At 36.9% G+C, this 17,751-nt stretch overlaps 1 protein-coding gene across 4 annotated transcripts in view; it reads left to right on the top strand.

Moving 5' to 3' along the window:
* LOC143225546 (peripheral plasma membrane protein CASK-like) overlaps positions 1–17,751 on the top strand; it is a 240,825-nt gene that overhangs the window by 89,574 nt on the left and 133,500 nt on the right. For 3 of the 4 annotated variants that reach the window (XM_076455194.1, XM_076455196.1, XM_076455199.1), the window contains exon 4: positions 6,296–6,401. In XM_076455194.1, coding sequence (XP_076311309.1) covers positions 6,296–6,401 — 106 coding nt within the window. Of the gene's footprint in view, positions 1–1,785; positions 1,808–6,295; positions 6,402–17,751 lie in introns of those variants that run through there. The other variant, XM_076455197.1, reaches the window with a different exon arrangement.

The following is a 17,751-nucleotide window of genomic DNA, read 5'->3' as shown; positions in this document are numbered from 1 at the left end:
CACAAAAAGTAGTTAACGATAGCCCTTGTGTAGCTTTGTGCGAAATTGAAAGCAAACCAAGCCTAATACTTTTTCGTTAACCTTTAGAGTGTTTCTTGCATCAACGTTTCTCTTGCGACCTAGGAGTTGACTCTCCCATTGTTTTCTAATCTCTTTCCTACACGTAATAATTTTGCAACCTCAAGTGAATATATCACATGTAATTGTAGATTAGCTGATTCATTTCTGAAAAAACAAAAAAAAACACGTTAGAACTTGTGAAAAACTTCAAGTTATAGCGTAGTATGTCGACAGCCGCAACGTACAGATATATATCGTTTGTGTGTGTTTGTCGTTTTGTTAAGTCGGTAACTTGACAGTGAAGATGCGTATATCACTGTTTTATGTATGAACACAAAACTGAGATGCTGGAATATCACGAAGGAATATTATATACTATAGTTTTCTTTCTTGTTTGATAGTTTTATGGACATGGTTTGTACTTGGATTTTGTAATTTACGCCTTGAAAATTGATTAATTTTAATATTACTTATTAATCTTGAGCGCTACATTCGTAGCTTAGACAAGTAGTTTTTCAAGGGATTGTTTTGTGCTTAGTACGCGTATTTTCGAATTACTCGGTTAGGTAGAACACGCGCAAGACTGAAGTGGGTTTGGTTTTTAATGCGAAGAAATAGGGCGTAAAACTTTTCTCTAATAACCCAAAAATTAGTCAGTGTGGTGAAAGGTGATGAATCAGCTTATTTCCTCGCGGAAGAGTTACTTCACAAAAAACCCCAAAAAACTAACAAATCCCGAGCTAATTTCCCGTTCCTTACCGAGACGTATTTATTTTTATCACCTCGTTACCATAAAAGCCTCTTATGCAATCTGTATTTAGTAACATCTTAATTGTATTTCAAATCATTTGGTTCCGGTTTAAACTTCGTTCAATTTTTACGCACACGCAGACATACATACTATATGATAAAATATTCCATATCGTTACAACAGTTTTATAGTCAGCTATAAATGCGAGCTCGGGTAAAAGAAATTATTGCTTTCAGTGAATATGTTCGTTAAAGCATGTTTGTAGAGAACAAAAGTGGATAATTTGCATAATGTACTATTTTATATTAAAAAAAAAGTAATAAAAATTGTAAATGTAAAATGGTGTATGGATGACGGTGTCAAAAGGAGTCCAAACAAGAACATAGAGAAAATACAGCTACACATAGGTCATCCCTAGATCACTTTCAATGTTGCACAGTAAAATGCACTAGTACAAGATGGTTGCGAAGCCTGTTAATTTGACCAATCTTATAGCGAGAGTGTACTGATCGAGATATGTTTTGACATAACATGGGTTTTCCTTGTGCGTAAGTTGTAGGCTTTTAATCTAACTACTTTGAAGCCTGCCGTTACATGACCATAATATTATGATACACAAACTGCATGCCAACAGTCAGGAATATACAACTTCCAACTGCAGTATTTTTAAAGTATACATTTTGTAGTGTAACATTAGATTTTAATATTGAAAGTCGTATAGGAATATCTTTTAAGGCAAAAAGCTTGTATGGCAATTTGGTGATTGAACAAAGTGGTGGCGATACTTCTGAAGAAAAACCCTCCCTGGCGAGTAAAAGGTAGTTTGATAGGTTCAGGAACATTATCTTGTGCAATATAAAACTAAATTGTGCGGCTGCTAGTGCTGATGTAGAAGCTGCACAAAGATACCTTGATGAGCTCAAGAAGAGTATTGATGAAAGGGGTTACAGTCCAGAAGTCCAGGTGAAACGGAGCTGTTCTGGAAACATATGCCAGGTTCGATATTTATTTTTAGGAAATAAAAGTCTGCAACAGGGTTGAACGCTTTGAAAGATAGTCTGACTAGATATTTTAAATTAAAGCCTTATTAGTGTACATATCGAAACTCCAAATGTTCTTAAATGATATCCCAGCCCTAATTTACCAGTGATTTCTTGCTCCAATAAGACTGAGTATAAATATTTTGTAAGACTAGTTCATCAGCTTCTTCTGTCCTGCTGTTAAAAAGTATTGTCAAGCATAAGATTGCCAAGAAAGCATTGTTCATTTTATACAATGCAACAAGCCACCTATTGAACTTGAATGATCTTTATGATAACGTACATCTTTATGAACAAAACTACATGGCTCCAGCAAGTAAATCAAGGTGGTATCTTCAATTTCAAGAGATATTAGTTCGAGAGAACTCTGAAACAACCGATTATATTTCTTTGTTTGTTTTTTGAATTTCGCACAAAGCTACTCGAGGGCTATCTGTGCTAGCCGTCCCTAATTTAGCAGTGTAAGGCTAGAAGGAAGGCAGCTAGTCATCACCACCCACCGCCAATTCTTGGGCTACTCTTTTACCAACGAATAGTGGGATTGACCATCACGTTATAACGCCTACACGGCTGAAAGGGCGAGCATGTTTTGGCGCGAAGGGGTGTGAACCCGCGACCCTCAGATTACGAGTCGCACGCCTTAACACGCTTGGCCATGCCGGGCCGAAACAACTGATTAAAGCAGGGGTTCCCAACCGGTGGGTCGCGACCCCCTAGGGGGTCGCAAAGCCTTGGCAGGAGAGTCGCGTAGCCTTGTTAGAAGTAGCTTGGGAAAACATTAATTTTATTTCATCAATTACATTTTCATGCCCTTACATTTTTTTTTGTGTCAGTGCAAAGCAAAACGTGTGCTACGTTAGTTCAATGTCATTAGGTGATATTATGGGTGTATGTATGCGTGCCTGTGAGTGGATGTGCCTGTGTGAATGTGTCTGCAATTGTATGTATGTGTGTACTAGTGAGTAGCGAGTATGTGAGTGCACGCGCATGTACGTATGCTTGTGTGTCTGTTTAGCTGTGATTAAGTGTGTGTGTGCTCGCTGTCGACATGTGAGTCACATGTCCGTTGCTGATTGGTGGATGACGAATCGCGCGACTGGCCACGCTCTCTTCCCTCCCAATACTTACCCCATCATTACTCTACCTGCACCCCCCACAAGTAGTCAGTGTGAGATTTACAGTTGCCAAAGCGTTCATTATTCAACATTTTTATTTTATTTTAACAAGGAGATAAGTAAGCAGTAGAGGTGAGTTGTGTCCATGGCTAAACGGCGCAGATACTCAGAATGCTACCTCAACATTGGCTTCACCACTGTGCTCACCAACGACGGCATCGATAAACCACAGTGTGTTTTGTGCCATGCTGTCCTGAGTGCAGAGTCAATGAAACCATCAAAACTCAAGCGTCATCTCGAGACGAAACATCCAGAAGACGCAAAGAAGGGTTTGGATTTCTTCAAACGGCATGAACGGTGTCTTAAAAGCCAAAGAATCGATAGAAGTGGGTCTTTCAAGCAGCAGAGTGCAGCCGTAGTGGAAGCTTCATATGAGATTGCATTCGAAATTGCTAAACAAAAAAAGCCTCACACGATTGGAGAAACACTTCATAAACCCTGCATGATGAAAGCAGTAAATCTTATTCTTGGAGAAGCCAGTGCAAAGAAGATGCAGGAAGTATCCCTGTCAAATAATACTATACAGAGGCGCATTTCTAAAATGTCTATGGATGTGAAGGAACAGGTTTTGACTGAAATCAAGGGTTCCCCTTTGTTCTCCTTTCAGCTCGACGAGTCAACAGATGTAAGTTCATGTTCTCAGTTGCTTGTCTTCGTGAGATACATTAATTCAGGTGACATCAAAGACGAATTCTTATTCTGCAGTGCACTTGAAACCACAACAAAAGCTGATGATGTCGTGGAAAAAGTTTCAACTTTTTTTCAAGACGAAGATCTTCAATGGGAAAACGTGTGTGGGGTTTGTACGGATGGAGCACCGGCTATGCTGGGATCGAAATCATGATTCCAGTCGAGAGTGAAGAAGCTAGCACCTCAAGCAAAGGGCATCCATTGCATGATTCACCGATATGCTCTCGCCAGTAAGACTCTCTCTGCCTCTCTGCAGGAAGTGCTTGAATCTATAATTAAAATTATAAATTATGTGAAGTCTCAAGCACTCAACACTCGCCTATTCAAAGAACTATGCAAAGACATGAATGCTGACCACGAAGTCCTTCTCGTCTACACAGCAGTACGTTGGTTGTCGAAAGGAAACGTTATTAATCGTGTATTTGAAATGAAAGATGAAATAAAGCTATTCCTGGAGACTCAAGAAAGGAAAGATCTTGTTGCTCACTTCGAAGATGAAGCATGGAATATAAAGGGTTGCGTACCTAGCCGACATTTTTGACCAGCTGAACAAGCTCAATTTGAAGCTTCAAGGAAGGGAAACACATGTTCTCCTTTTTCAAGATAGTCTTCGGGCCTTTGTTTCCAAACTACAGAACTGGCGTCGGAAAACCAATCTTGGAAACATCGCTATGTTTGAAAAACTTTGTGGAGTGACGGATGAGTCTCAGATCCAACTGGATCAGTTCCTCAAGGATGAGATTACCGAACATCTTCAGTCTCTATAAAAGGAAGTCGAGCGTTACTTCCCTGAGCTATCACAGGAACAGGAGGCCCTGGTAAGGAACCCATTTTGTACTGAACTTGATGTATCCAGTATTCCAGATGATATCCAAGATGAATTTCTGGATCTAAAGAACGACTCTTCAGCTCGTGATCTCTTCAAGGTGAAATCCGTGACTCAGTTCTGGTGCGCTATGTATCAGTCATACTCCAAAGTCAGCATGATAGCTTTACGTGTCCTTGTTCCATTTGCTTCTAGCTACTTGTGTGAGACAGGATTTTCCACTCTTGTCAATATAAAAACAAAGAATAGGAACAGATTGGATGTTGGAGATGACATGAGACTGGCTCTAACAAACGCTCGGCCACGAATTTCAAAGCTTGCTGCTGAAATGCAACATCAGGCATCTCACCAGCTGGGTTGGATAGCTGTTCAAACCTATGTTAATATTATTTTAAGAAATATATGTTCTTTTTGTGAATTCAGGTTGGACCAATGTAATTTAATTTGCTAATAAATAATTACAGAATTTTTAAATATTTTTTTACATGTTTCTTTCCCTCTCCTTCACAGAAAATAAAATAAAAATTAAGCTACTGATAGTAAGCCCTAAGTAGGGGGTCACATGGGTTTCAAACTTTTAGGTAAGAGGTCGCGAGTGCCAAAAGGTTGGGAACCCCTGGATTAAAGCTTGTAATAATAGAGATAAGCATAGAGTTGGTGATGTTGTCTATTGCATTCATAATGTTATATTTCTTCCAAAAATCACAAAGTCGTTGGATGAAATAAAGTAGTCAGCTATGAATGGTGTATGGACGAGTGTACGAACGAGTTTACATGGTTCTCGTATGTAGAAAATGCAGGGAGTGTATACCAAGATATTGTGGCACTTTCAAGAAAAGCTAGTTTAGAAGATATCGTCGAAGGTAATGTGAAGGAGTTATTAAAGCCCAATGGAGATGTCGAATGAGGATTTAATAATGTTAGAACAAGAGGGCGCTGCAGAAGAGGAGAAAGTTACTGAAACACCATCCATGCGACTTCAGTTGATGACCAACCTCTCCTACCAATCCTTTGCCCCCGTATAAGAAGCGCTTGAAAATCTTTAGTGCTATTAATTCTTGCTGTGAACACAGGCTGTTACAAGAGGACTACATGGTGTAATTCGCTGCTACAAGGAGAAGTTACAGCAGAAATAGCTCTCGTCGTTTTCTTTGTTAAAAGAGCTGAGTCTTAACCACCCTACCATAATAATGATCATGATTTACAAGTCAAGACAGATGTCGGCACCAGTACTAAGTCTTCTTTTTTCTCCCTGTGTACCTACTATTGTTTTTGATTATTAAAACTATTAAAGTAGGTCAGTTACATTTATTTTTTTACATTCATGTTATTATTACGTTTGTGTATCAAAAAACTTCCATTAGTGTACAACTACATACAACGTGAGTCAATGAGGAAATAAGGTTCGAGCTACGGAAGTTTTTTCACATAATGCTGGGGGCCAAATGTATTTTAAGTTCATTCCTACATATAGAGTCTACTGATTGTAAAGTAATATTAGTAGTTATAAGCAGATAAAAGTACATTGTTTACTGAAATATTGTTTGCTTATGAAACCACATGGTTCTAATACTCCATAACTTGGGGTTAAACAAATGTCTCATCTGTACTTACTACATTGTATAGAATGAGCCTCTTTATATAATCTCGAATTTTACAAGATGTGTTTATTATTTTAATAACAATAATAAAATGATACGTTTTTTCTTGTATTGTTTTAAATTGTATTGAATATGTATTTCTTTTGTTACAGACTTGAAGAGAGAAGTAACCATCTGTCACATGTTGAAGCACCCACACATAGTAGAACTTTTGGAGACGTACAGCAGCGAAGGAATGTTGTACATGGTTTTTGAATAGTATGTATATATAATTTATGTAACAAAATACAGTTGCATTGTTGTTTAATCTCTGGTAGAGGAAGCTGCTATTTCTGCAGATCGCACTCTGTGTGCTTCTGTATTGTTATGTAGTTGTACGTTATGTTATTTTAAGAATATTTTTGTGACAGATTTCAGGGCAAGCGTTTGCTTTTAATATTTTTGTGACTATATATTATAAGTTTGGGGTATTTATTGATGTGCTGTAAAAGTTTAAGATTGGCGTTATCTAAAATATTAGGTTGTTGAGAAATAAGTCAGAATTCTCACGATGACATTTAAAAGCTGGATATTGAGTAACGTATCGTTGATTTAATTCAACGTTCGTCGCTTACAAGGTGTCTTAATCGTCTGCTGTTTCAACTCTACTCAGGGTAAGTTTTGCAGCCCCCAAGGCAGCATGGACAAGGACTTGGGTATGATTTTTCCTACGACTTCAAACTTTGATGAAAAGATGCCAAAACTACACGGAATATCAACCAGGCATTCGGCCATGTATCTGTTACTGAACTTAGAAGTTTCGACATGGAGATAAAAGTTTTGAAGACCACGAAGGTCGTGGAAGGAAGCTATCCTTAAATTAAAACAAATTAAGGGAAGCAGTTAAGACAGAACCTTGTACAACTGTACGTGAGCTTACAGAAAAGTTAGGCACAAACAAATCAAGCATTGTCAACTATCTGAGTGCGATTGGAAAGACAAAAAGTTGGATAAGTGGGTTCCGCATGAGCTGACTGAAGGTCAACAAAATCGGTGTTATGAGACCGGTCAAGAATGACGCTCCAAAAAATGAACGAATTGGTAATCGAGGTTCTGCCTCATCCACCTAATTTCCCAGACCTTTCCCCTACAGATTTTCGTTTTTTCAAGCACTGTAACAACTTTTTGAACAATAAACACTTTCAAAAACAGGAAACTGCAGAAGAAACTTTCAGGGAGTTCATTCACCATAGAAACTAATTTCTAAACCACGGGCATGAACAGCATCGTTACAAGTTGGCAAAAGTGTGTTGAAGTAAATGGTGCTTACTTTGATTAACGCGTGTTTTACAACACTGGTTTATACTTTTTCAAACTTCGCGGCTAAAACATATTTATTTCTGGACAACCTAATATTAAAAGTGCGAAGCTGAGATATTTTTATATAGAAAATTTGTACACGATGAAAGCATAAATGAGCTTTTAAATAGTTTTTGGGTAGTGAAAATTTGAATAATCTACGATATTTAATTACCTGCGAAAGAAGGGTGAGTGGCTGTAAGAAATAGTTTTGTGAATTTAATGTGTGAATGCGTTTTTCTGTGTTTGAATATTTGCACTGTTTGAACATCGTCCGAGTAAAATATCTAGATAAATTATCTATCTAAAACAGTAATAGACTTGTTGCATATTGTGATTGTTTTTGAAAGAAATTACCTAATTTTGATGTTTAACGTTTAGAATATTAAAATCTGTTTTTCATGAGACATCAAACCCGCTTGGCGGTAATCTTTTTTTTTTTTTTTCGTTAATTCCTCTGCTATTATTGTAGCAATTGCTAAGAAATTTATTGGCTCGTTAAAATATTTATTGTAAATTAAAAGCTAAAAATGTTTCTTGAGATAAAACACTCCAATTCTGGGCACTGATTATAGTTTTTTATCCTTAATTTAAGACATGAGATGGCAATAGAACTGAGGGAGTCGCTTGTCAGTTAACATTTATCACAATAACATTACATAGGTACTATTTCCTGTGTTTTTATCCCAAACTATTAGTATTTTTTATTATTTTCATATATTTCAGAATTAAAAAGGAAATGAACAAAGTTTGAGAAAAAATACTATACGTAACGAATGTTAATAATAAAATGAGATTGCAGCCAATGGTTCTGGGATTCCACGTGTCGTGTGATCCACACTTCGCATATATAATGTGTGTGTGTGTGTGTGTGTGTGTGCTACATCCGTCGTTATCCTTTTTGGATTCAGTTCGAAACCGGTTATGGAGAGGAGTGTTTTGTTGTTTAGTCCTTGGCTCGTGCCTGTTGTAATTAGCATGTTCTGTGCCGCCCGTTAAATTGCTGTGTTATTGTAAGTGGTTGTAATGTATTATTTTTGTGCTACGTGCTGGATTAATATCTAAATTTCGTAGTGATTTTCTTGTATGATCTCAGTTGTGTATTGAAATATTGTCTGATATTCTACATTGGTTGTCTAAGTTTACTGGTAGTTGAATTCTTGTCTAAGAATGCGTGCGTATCTGAATGTAGTTTTATGTTGCGCATTTAAGAAATTTCCGTCAGTTAGAAACACGAGAGCACATGAATATGTTTTTAATAATACGAACGTGTCCGATTCCTACTGGATAAAACGGTGATTTCAAATAAAGGAAAGTACAAGTAATCTGTTGTTGGAGCGATCAATTTGTCGTATGGCCTAAACCAACGTATATATATCTAGAAACAAACTCGCATGTACAACTTGTTATTACCCTATATATAATATGTAAAAACGGTTCGTTTGGGTTGAAAATTTTTTACGTAGCGAAGAAGGTCGAAACATTGTTCGCTCCTCTACGTAAAAGAAATTTCTCACCCAAACGAGCCGTTTTTATATACATATTTTTCTTTACAAGTGGGTTTTCTCAACATCACTGATTGTTATTACCCTGCTAATCCATTTTTCCTAAGGGTATTTTGTTTTTATTTATTTGTTTGTTTGTTTTTGTACTAGCAATATTATTTCCCCATCTATTCATATCAACGAAAATTGTGTGACGCTTATTGAGTTCTTGGTTGGGTAAGGCACGCCTGCTATTATATTTCAGCATCAAAGTGAGTCTTTTACAAGTGGCGTACTTACTCGAATATTTTATCTAATTCTTCACGTACTTAGTCAAAACAGTTGTTTAATTCACTGCTGTTTTCTCAGGTGTTGCCACATGTGAAAAGCTTGTGCGTTAATTAAAGATTCGATAGGAAAGAGCATGAACGCTTTTTTTTGTATTGCCCAATTTTCTTGGTGTAGGAAATAGTCTATTCCAAGAATTCTTAACACTTGCATAACTTTACATAAATATACACGCAAAAGGCTTTAGAATATTAATACAATATTTAAGAGTGTATTTTCTGACAACTAATATGCACTTTGTTACGTAGATGAACTTTTGACTTGCCCTTGGGAAAACAAGCTACTTTAGAGAAAGTAATGAACATTACAAAGAAAGTACCTGTCTTGAGTAGCTGCTTAAATACTTGTATCGTACCTATTAAATTAATCTGAAAACTCAGTTACATGCTGGAACTTGGTTGTTTGAAGATACATTTAATGAAGATAGGAGCTAGGAATATTAAGCATACGTTTATTAAGCTTTATTTTTTTATTCATATCTTGCTTGATAGTTGTGTTCAGTGTATTTTATTTGTTTATAATGCTTCATCAATGAGAAACTTAGCACTGCACTTAAGAAAACATGCTACGCACACGCACACCTTATCATATTCTTATAGTACGTGTGATAGGTTGTCTGATAATACGTGTGATAACCATAGCAACCTAAGTCACTACTCCCTTTAGTTATGTCTCTATAGCTACCCTACTCGTCTGCACAACTCTCAAGTTGATAAACACGGATCTGTGTATTACGAAATAAATAATGCAGACAGAACTCCTCCGAGCTAAACTTTTTATCTAAAGTATATCTAATCTGCATTAGCTCTATCACCCCTAGATTAGGGCAAACTTTTACCGTTGAATTAAAACAGTAACGTGGAAAATAGTCGTTCTTCTAAATATTAAAAGAAAGTTTAATTCATTTAATGTTATGCATGAGGATAAAAATTACAAATATTGATTTTTTTGGTTGATTTTTAAAACATTTCCTACGAAATCATAAATGTTTATGGCGTTCCTGACTATTTGTGTGGGTCCAGGTGCTTAAGGTGCTCGACCATTAATCCGAGTGTTGCGGGTTCGAATCTCTGTCACATCAAACATGCTTGACATTTCAGCCATGGGGGCATCATAATGTGACAGTCAATGCTACTATCTGTTGTAAAAGAGTAGCCCAAGAGTTGGAGGTGGATTGTGATGACTAGCTGCCTTCCCTCTAGTCTTACAGTTACATTAGGGACGGCTAGCGCATATAGTCCTTGTCATTTACGCGAAATTCAAAATAAACAAATAATTTCTTTGTTTTGAATGTTGTGTGTGTGTGTGTGTAGGAGAGAGAGCATTATTCAACGCTTGTAGCCCGCTAGGAGGATAGTAGTAACAGTTTATTAAAGAATAACGCTAATTCAACCTTGCAACTGGAGTACAGCTTATACAGGCGTAGTTTTATCGATTGATAGCCAATTATTGTTTCGTATCTACTGTTGTCGTGGTGAGATGGAAGCTAAGATAAAAGCAATTACAAAAGTCGTAGTCTGGTGATTTACACATGTAATGAAAGCTCTTTTGTTGTTGTTTTCAACTTTACAAGTCGATATGGCTTCCGTTTCAACAGATGTTTACACAGATATTGGAACGAAGTGATAAAAGCGTAGCCTGGTAATATGTACTAGAAGAAAGGATATTTATCTTCAACAATTAGTCATTAATTTTCTTAGCCTTGCTTTATCATTTCATACTTTATTTGAATTATTATATTGTAGTATAATAAAAAATTGTCTCATGGAACAAGAAAGGGTAGGCTTAAGCTAAATTATTTTGTACTTGACCGTACATAGTTTTGTTTCTCTAATAAAGTAGCGGAATTGTTTCGTGTTGATATTAGACCTTCTGAGCCTAAGTGCTTCATTGAGCAAATAAAATAATCTAAAATAAGCGTAAAATAATATTTAATATTGGTTTACATATCATAAAATGAAATTTTCTGATTAACGGTTCGAAAAAAATAGCTTGCCTGTAATTTTATGGTACGCAAGTTATTTTTATTATATACCAATAATCATGAACACAGCGAAACTGCGTATGGTGTTTTTAGAATCAAAATAATGATAAAATTTACAGTTCTATAAAGCAAAACCTTTGTAGGAAAACTTAAAAAAATGTAGCAAGATGTGTATAACGAAGGTAAGTATTCTTATTTTTTAAAAACGTATCGCAATGAAATATTCTGAACTGGAACTTAAATAGTAACTTCATATAGAAAACTTTTATTTTCGAAAGCTACATAATCAGTAAAGTTCTTCTGAAGTTTCAGATTATACAAGTTACTACGTAACTTAAACACGTAAAATTCACTTGCTACAGCGCCCCCTGTTCCGATGCTTCTGTATTTCTAGACTTAATATGTAAAAATACAGAGAGGAAGTAAGGAAGTCAGCAAGAAAATGAATGAAAGTGAAGATGAAGTTTGTGTCTGTGATTGTTAGCTTAGCTGCAACATGTGATATTTTTAAGGTGAGTTTCACAGTTTGTATTATAACAACAGATATAGAGAAGAGTAGTCTGTCTTGTCAGAGTATGTTCTGAAGTAATTGAACCCGCCTGTATGGACTTTGATGAAAGGAGGTAATTATTTAAAGTATGGATACAACTATGGTAACCAAAAGTGTAATAGTGTTAATTTTAAAGTGAGTTTTCCAACTTGTACTGTAACAACAGAGAGTAAGAATAATTTGTCAGTTGGGTTCTAAAGTAATTGAACCAGCCTGTGTGGACTATTAATGTGAAATAGAATTATTTAAAGCTCTGTATACAACTGTTGTAACCCACGAGGTAAATGAATTTATCACTAATTATATTGTGATAACCGAATAGAAAAGAATAATTTACCTTGTCAAAGGGTGTTCTTCTAAATTAATTGAACTTGCCTGTTCTGGATACAACTGTGTGATAACCAGTAATGTAACAAAGCTTTTTTTACGCACGTCTGACGTGGTTTGAATAATATTTTAAAACAAGTGGATTGTGTTCTGTCCATTTATTGTTTAAATGTATCAAAATTCCAGGCTCTGTTGTAAAACACTTCGGGCCCCATACAAACCTGGCATACTTAAATTTACTACTTATTTTTACACACACGCAGTTGAGCGTTTGGGAGACAAAAATAATTTTCTTCAGCATCTGAGTGTATCATAAATCTTAGTGATCATTCTCAGTTATTCCACCTGCATTATTCTAGGCATCACAGCTAATGGTATCAGTTATTCTAGTTATAGTTTAATCAGGTGGCTATAATGCAATATGTACATCCTAGTGGGAAATGTCGTGTGATAACAACTAAATAAGGGTTACAGTACTCTTGTCCTCCAGTGGGACAGCAATAAATCTTGGGCCATACAATGCTAAAACCAGAGATTCGATTTCCTTTGGTGGCAACAAATAGCCCTATATGGCTTTGCTATAAGGAAGACACACGCATACAACACTCTTTCAACTTAAGAATTGATTTGATTTTATAGCGATAATCTCTTGTCGTATGTCAGCTGTTCGCGTTCTAGACATTAAATCTACATACATCATCTGTTTATAAGTATTGCAGCTACCACATGACCTCTTGTAAATATCCCGCAATGAAACTCTACTCAGTGGCTCAGATGATAATAATAATAATGTATTTTTTACTTGTCATCAATTTTTCAGTAAGCGACTTTTCTGATTTTTATCTGACAGCTAATTGTAACCATTATGATCAGGAGAATGATGTCACTATATCATTCTGTCGTTGGATCTAGAGCACATAGCCCCCACTGTTATAAGTATGTAAGAATTCAAATGAAAAAATAAGTATGACCAGTACAATTATCACCACCTGTCAAGTTGAAGTTGTATAAAATTTTTCCCTACTGTCCTATGACCCGTAGCGTCTCCAACTATTGATTCTACTCTGTACAAGTGGCTCATCATTGACGTATGACTTTAGGTTATCAAAGTGTCTCAGTCCTTCTATTGCTGGTATCAAATATCAACGAGGAACGTATGATCTCGTCATGGAGAACTAATACTGGAATCTCTACTAAAACTTAATGACTAAAGTGCATTGCCAAAGTCTTAATTTAATCAAAAATGTGTTTCAACTTTAGTCATTGCCAAAGCAGTACAACAATCATAGAGAAATTGGCAATAAATCATCCATAACATGCCGAAAACTTTGCAAGTTGTAGATTTTATTTAATTATGGGTTGAAACCTATCTTGTACCATACCAGGCTTTTCTTTCAAGAGCCTGACCAAGGAATTCCACTTAAGTTTGCATTACACTTACTGGCGTCAATTTTATACGTATGTTAACGTATATGCTGAATAACCTATGTCCAAATTTTCAGCAGTAGATTGAAGTATGCAACCACACAGAAGACATTATCACTATAAATCAAGTATATCTCTCATAACAGACTTCTCACTGTAAAATGCATCAGTCATTCAAGAGTAGCAGGTATATTTCACAGCCCAAATATCTTGATGTAGAATTCGTATAAACCTCCAAGTACTGAAAGCATTTTTAGATCTCATCATCCAGTTCTATTTGATAGTATCCTGATACTAGATACAGCATGCTAAGTCTACAGGCACCTTTCAGTGTGTTGAACATTCAATTGTCTGAAGCAATAGAAAATTATCAATGTTGGTTATTATACTTTCCTTCTAAAGTCCAGACAGATGTTTAAAGTCAAGTCTAGTTTGTGCTGGTCTAAGCTTTCATCTGTTCATGGTAATAGAAAAGTATCGATGAATGTTGATTCATCCACCCATCTAAAGTCCACACAAAACCTTGGTGTACCATCTGTATTCATGACAGTTACCACTGCAAATTTATTAAATACTGTGTTGTGCATCCTATCAAAAACCTGCTGTAGTGATCTAGAAAAAATATCTGTATCACTATAGCAGGTTTTGATAGGATATACAACACCTATATCTTTCTTTTTTGTCTAACCCAAACAGCCATCTGCGTCAGTGTTTTCAATATTCAAGCCAATGGGTAAATGTCGTGTTGAATCGATATTGCTTGCACAACCAGTGATCTTGGATGCTCTGGCAACCATGCATGTGCTCTCGAATGTATTGTGATCAAAAGCTATTCTGTTGTACAGCTAGTTCTAATTATTACTTCATTCGTCATTCCAATAGCTATTCCACTGAGTAGCTGAGTATTACGGCTTGTTCACAGAGACTTTATCATCACTCAATCAAATAACTGTTTGGGCAAGTGCAATCTGTTTTATGGACACGAAGCAGCATATTTGAATTCAATGTTTCCATTTTTTCGTCATACTGCGATAAGTCTCTATATTGACTCCTCAATATACACTCGTGTAATTTGTTTTGGTTTAGACATTCAGGCTGCCATTAGATTTTTTATTCGATATTTATGAGGAGCTACAGTCCACCTGTTCAACAGGCAAAATTGGCTTACAATTTCTGCAATAGGTTCATCTCCAAGATTCAAGAGTCTGGATTGGGAGTAATAGCAGCCATTTCCTCACTTTGCTCTTCCGTAATTTTTTAGTCAGATGTAACTCATGTTTGGTTTGCCTTGTCTTGAGACAAAATAGACAGTCCTGCTTTTAATGTTTTATCACCTACAATCAAAGAAGATGCTTCTGTCCTACTGTATAGATCACTGTCTGGGATAACTATCGTCGGCTGTTGTTACAACACAACAATCTTGGGAAACTTCATTTATTCATTTCATAGTCAGATCCAGTTACACAGTTCAACAGTAATTACACTTCTCATAAGACATTGTGTAACAGGTTTACAGTTATGTTTATTTTAATACCTATGTTTGTTTCAGTATAATACTTTATTATGCATGTGACGTACGTTGTTGGATGTGTATTGTGCAAGTCTCACGTGTTTTCTAAATTTGTAGAAGATTCTCGAGAACAAGTCTGTTTCTATATTAAAATATATTTATTTTAAGAAATAAAGTTCTGGGTATCAGTCTTGTTGACAAATATCGTAGCTTTAATACATGCTAACATTTAACTAATATCTAAATTTATATTTCTGGTTATTTGAAATCGTAATAGGTAACATAAATTCGGGGTTCATGTCTGTGATCTGAATCGGGGACAAAATTCAAAATACATCCCCTCGGTGTGGATTCCTGTACGTGGTGAAGGGACCTCCTAGGGAAGGTTCTGTTCTTTCAGTTTACCTCCTCTGGGATCTAAACATCCACCCACTGTTTGCCGTGCTTCGCGACCCGTGAAGGGGAGGAGAGGATCCTGGTGGTCGAGGGGTCCAACCCTAACACACCATTTTGGTCTTGAATTCCTGTGGACGGGGCAGCCTTGGGTTGGCCCCATTGTGTCAATTGGCTAGTCCACTTGGACTAGGGTCAACCAAATACCAGTGTTGGATGTTTTCAACAGGTGTTGTTGACATTGTATCTGATGCTGGTTTTTGGGTATAGTGCTTGTGAAAACCTGGTGTTACTGCAGTGTCCTTGTTTGATATTGTAGTGCGTCACCTCGTAGGGCTCCATGGTGGGTGGGGTCAGTGGGTACCGAAATTTCCTTTATTATGGATCTTCCAAATGAAAACGTAAATAAAATAGTGAAAAAACAGTCCGTAGGTAAACGACCACGTCTTTAAGATTCTGAGCAGCAATCTTCAACATCTGTAACACCTGTTGTACATCATTTTCTTATCCTACATTATTTTTCAAACAAACCTTTAGGGCCAATGTCTCCCCTTTTTTCATTTAGAAAGAACTAGAGGGACTTGATGGCTCTCCAAAGTCACCAAAGAAGTTTCAATCTGGTGACATATTGGTGGAAACACCCACATCTCAACACAGTTAACTCCTCTTGCTTTCAAAGGCAATTGAGGATATACCTATTAAGATTACACCTTAAGCTACATTGAATTCATTACAAAGAGTTATTATCAAGTAGGAGTTGAAGAACATCCCCTAGTCAGATTTTTGCTGGTTTCTCCACTCAATTTGTTTCTGCAGTGAGGCATATCTCCTATTGCAAAGATAGAATAACGACGTTTACCAATATTTTTCTTCCGAAATTTACATCACCACGTCCACCTGCCATGGTCACTCAAAGACGTCATGTCGTGGTTACTTGACGTGTGCTTGTTGCGGTGGCTAGGACCATGATGCCAATGAATGTTAAATATATCCTCATTGCGTCAATTGCAATGGCTCCCACCCGTCCTACGTTCATTCTTGCTCCAAATGGGTGGAAGGAAAAGAGGTGCAACGTTTGAAAGCAATTCATAACATTACTTATCCTGAGGCTTTAGTTCCTTATATAGGCATTTCTTGAATACATCTTCTCCCACCCCAATATGCAAAATGATCAGTTGTTCCATTACTGGAATCTCTTTCCAACAGTAAAGACCTGCCCAATGTAGCAGTAAGTGACTGTATTATACGAGCAGCTGTTCAATGTATTCCTAAACCCTTGACACGTTTTCTACGATATCTTCGTCCGTGGTGGATTCATGCCCTCCATGTGGCATGGAAGGCTCAAAAATGGGCCTGGGATACTTTTTGTAGGTATCCCACACTTTTGCACCACATCAGTTTCCAGCAGGCCCATGCACATGCTTGGTTGGTAAGATATCAAAGTGAGAAGGAATCTTGGATTAAGTTCACAACCAGTGTATCTTCTACTACCAGTTTCAAAGTCACGTGGCACAAGATTCAAAAGGTCTGTGAGCAATATAATTCTGTCCCTCTTTCGATTTTGCTCTCTGATGGCTAAGAAGTACCTGATACCCAGAGTATCGTCGATACTTTCTGTAAAAGCTTTTGCCAGATATCTAGCACTTTGCTTCTTCCTCCACCTTCTTGGCCGTCAAGACTTGGGCAGAGGATCACCTCTTTCCTTTCAAGCTGATTGTCTCTATGATTATAATTGTCCCTTTATACTGGTGGAACTCAAACTGGCAGTACATTGGTTGGACCTGGTGATGCACACTATGAAATGCTGCACCATCTATTTTCTGCTTCTCTTGCTATTCGGCTGATTGTTTTTAACTGGATCTGGCAAGAGAACGTGTTTCCTGATGCTCTGCACCAGGCTATTGTCTTTTCTTTCTCTAAGCCTCAGAAGGATCCCAAGATTCTTTCAAACTACTGTTCAGTTGCTTTGACGAGTTCTCTGTAATACTCTGGAGAGGATTGTTAATGCTCGTCTTGTTTGGTTCCTCGAATTAAACAACCTCCTCTCGTCCACCTGGTATGAGTTCCTATGACAGCGCTCCACCATGGACCACCTGATTTGACTTGAAATGTAAATCATAGAAACCTTTCTCAAACAACATCTTGTATCAGTATTCTTTGACATTGAGAAGGCTTGTGGTACAACATGGAGGTATGGAATTTTGCGAGACTTCCATATGTATGGGTTACATGGCCATTTGTCCATTTCT

The sequence above is a fragment of the Tachypleus tridentatus genome, chromosome 9, assembly GCF_004210375.1.
Source record: "Tachypleus tridentatus isolate NWPU-2018 chromosome 9, ASM421037v1, whole genome shotgun sequence".
In the NCBI taxonomy this organism is placed as follows: Eukaryota; Metazoa; Arthropoda; class Merostomata; order Xiphosura; family Limulidae; genus Tachypleus; species Tachypleus tridentatus.
This window is presented reverse-complemented; position numbering and strand designations above follow the sequence as displayed.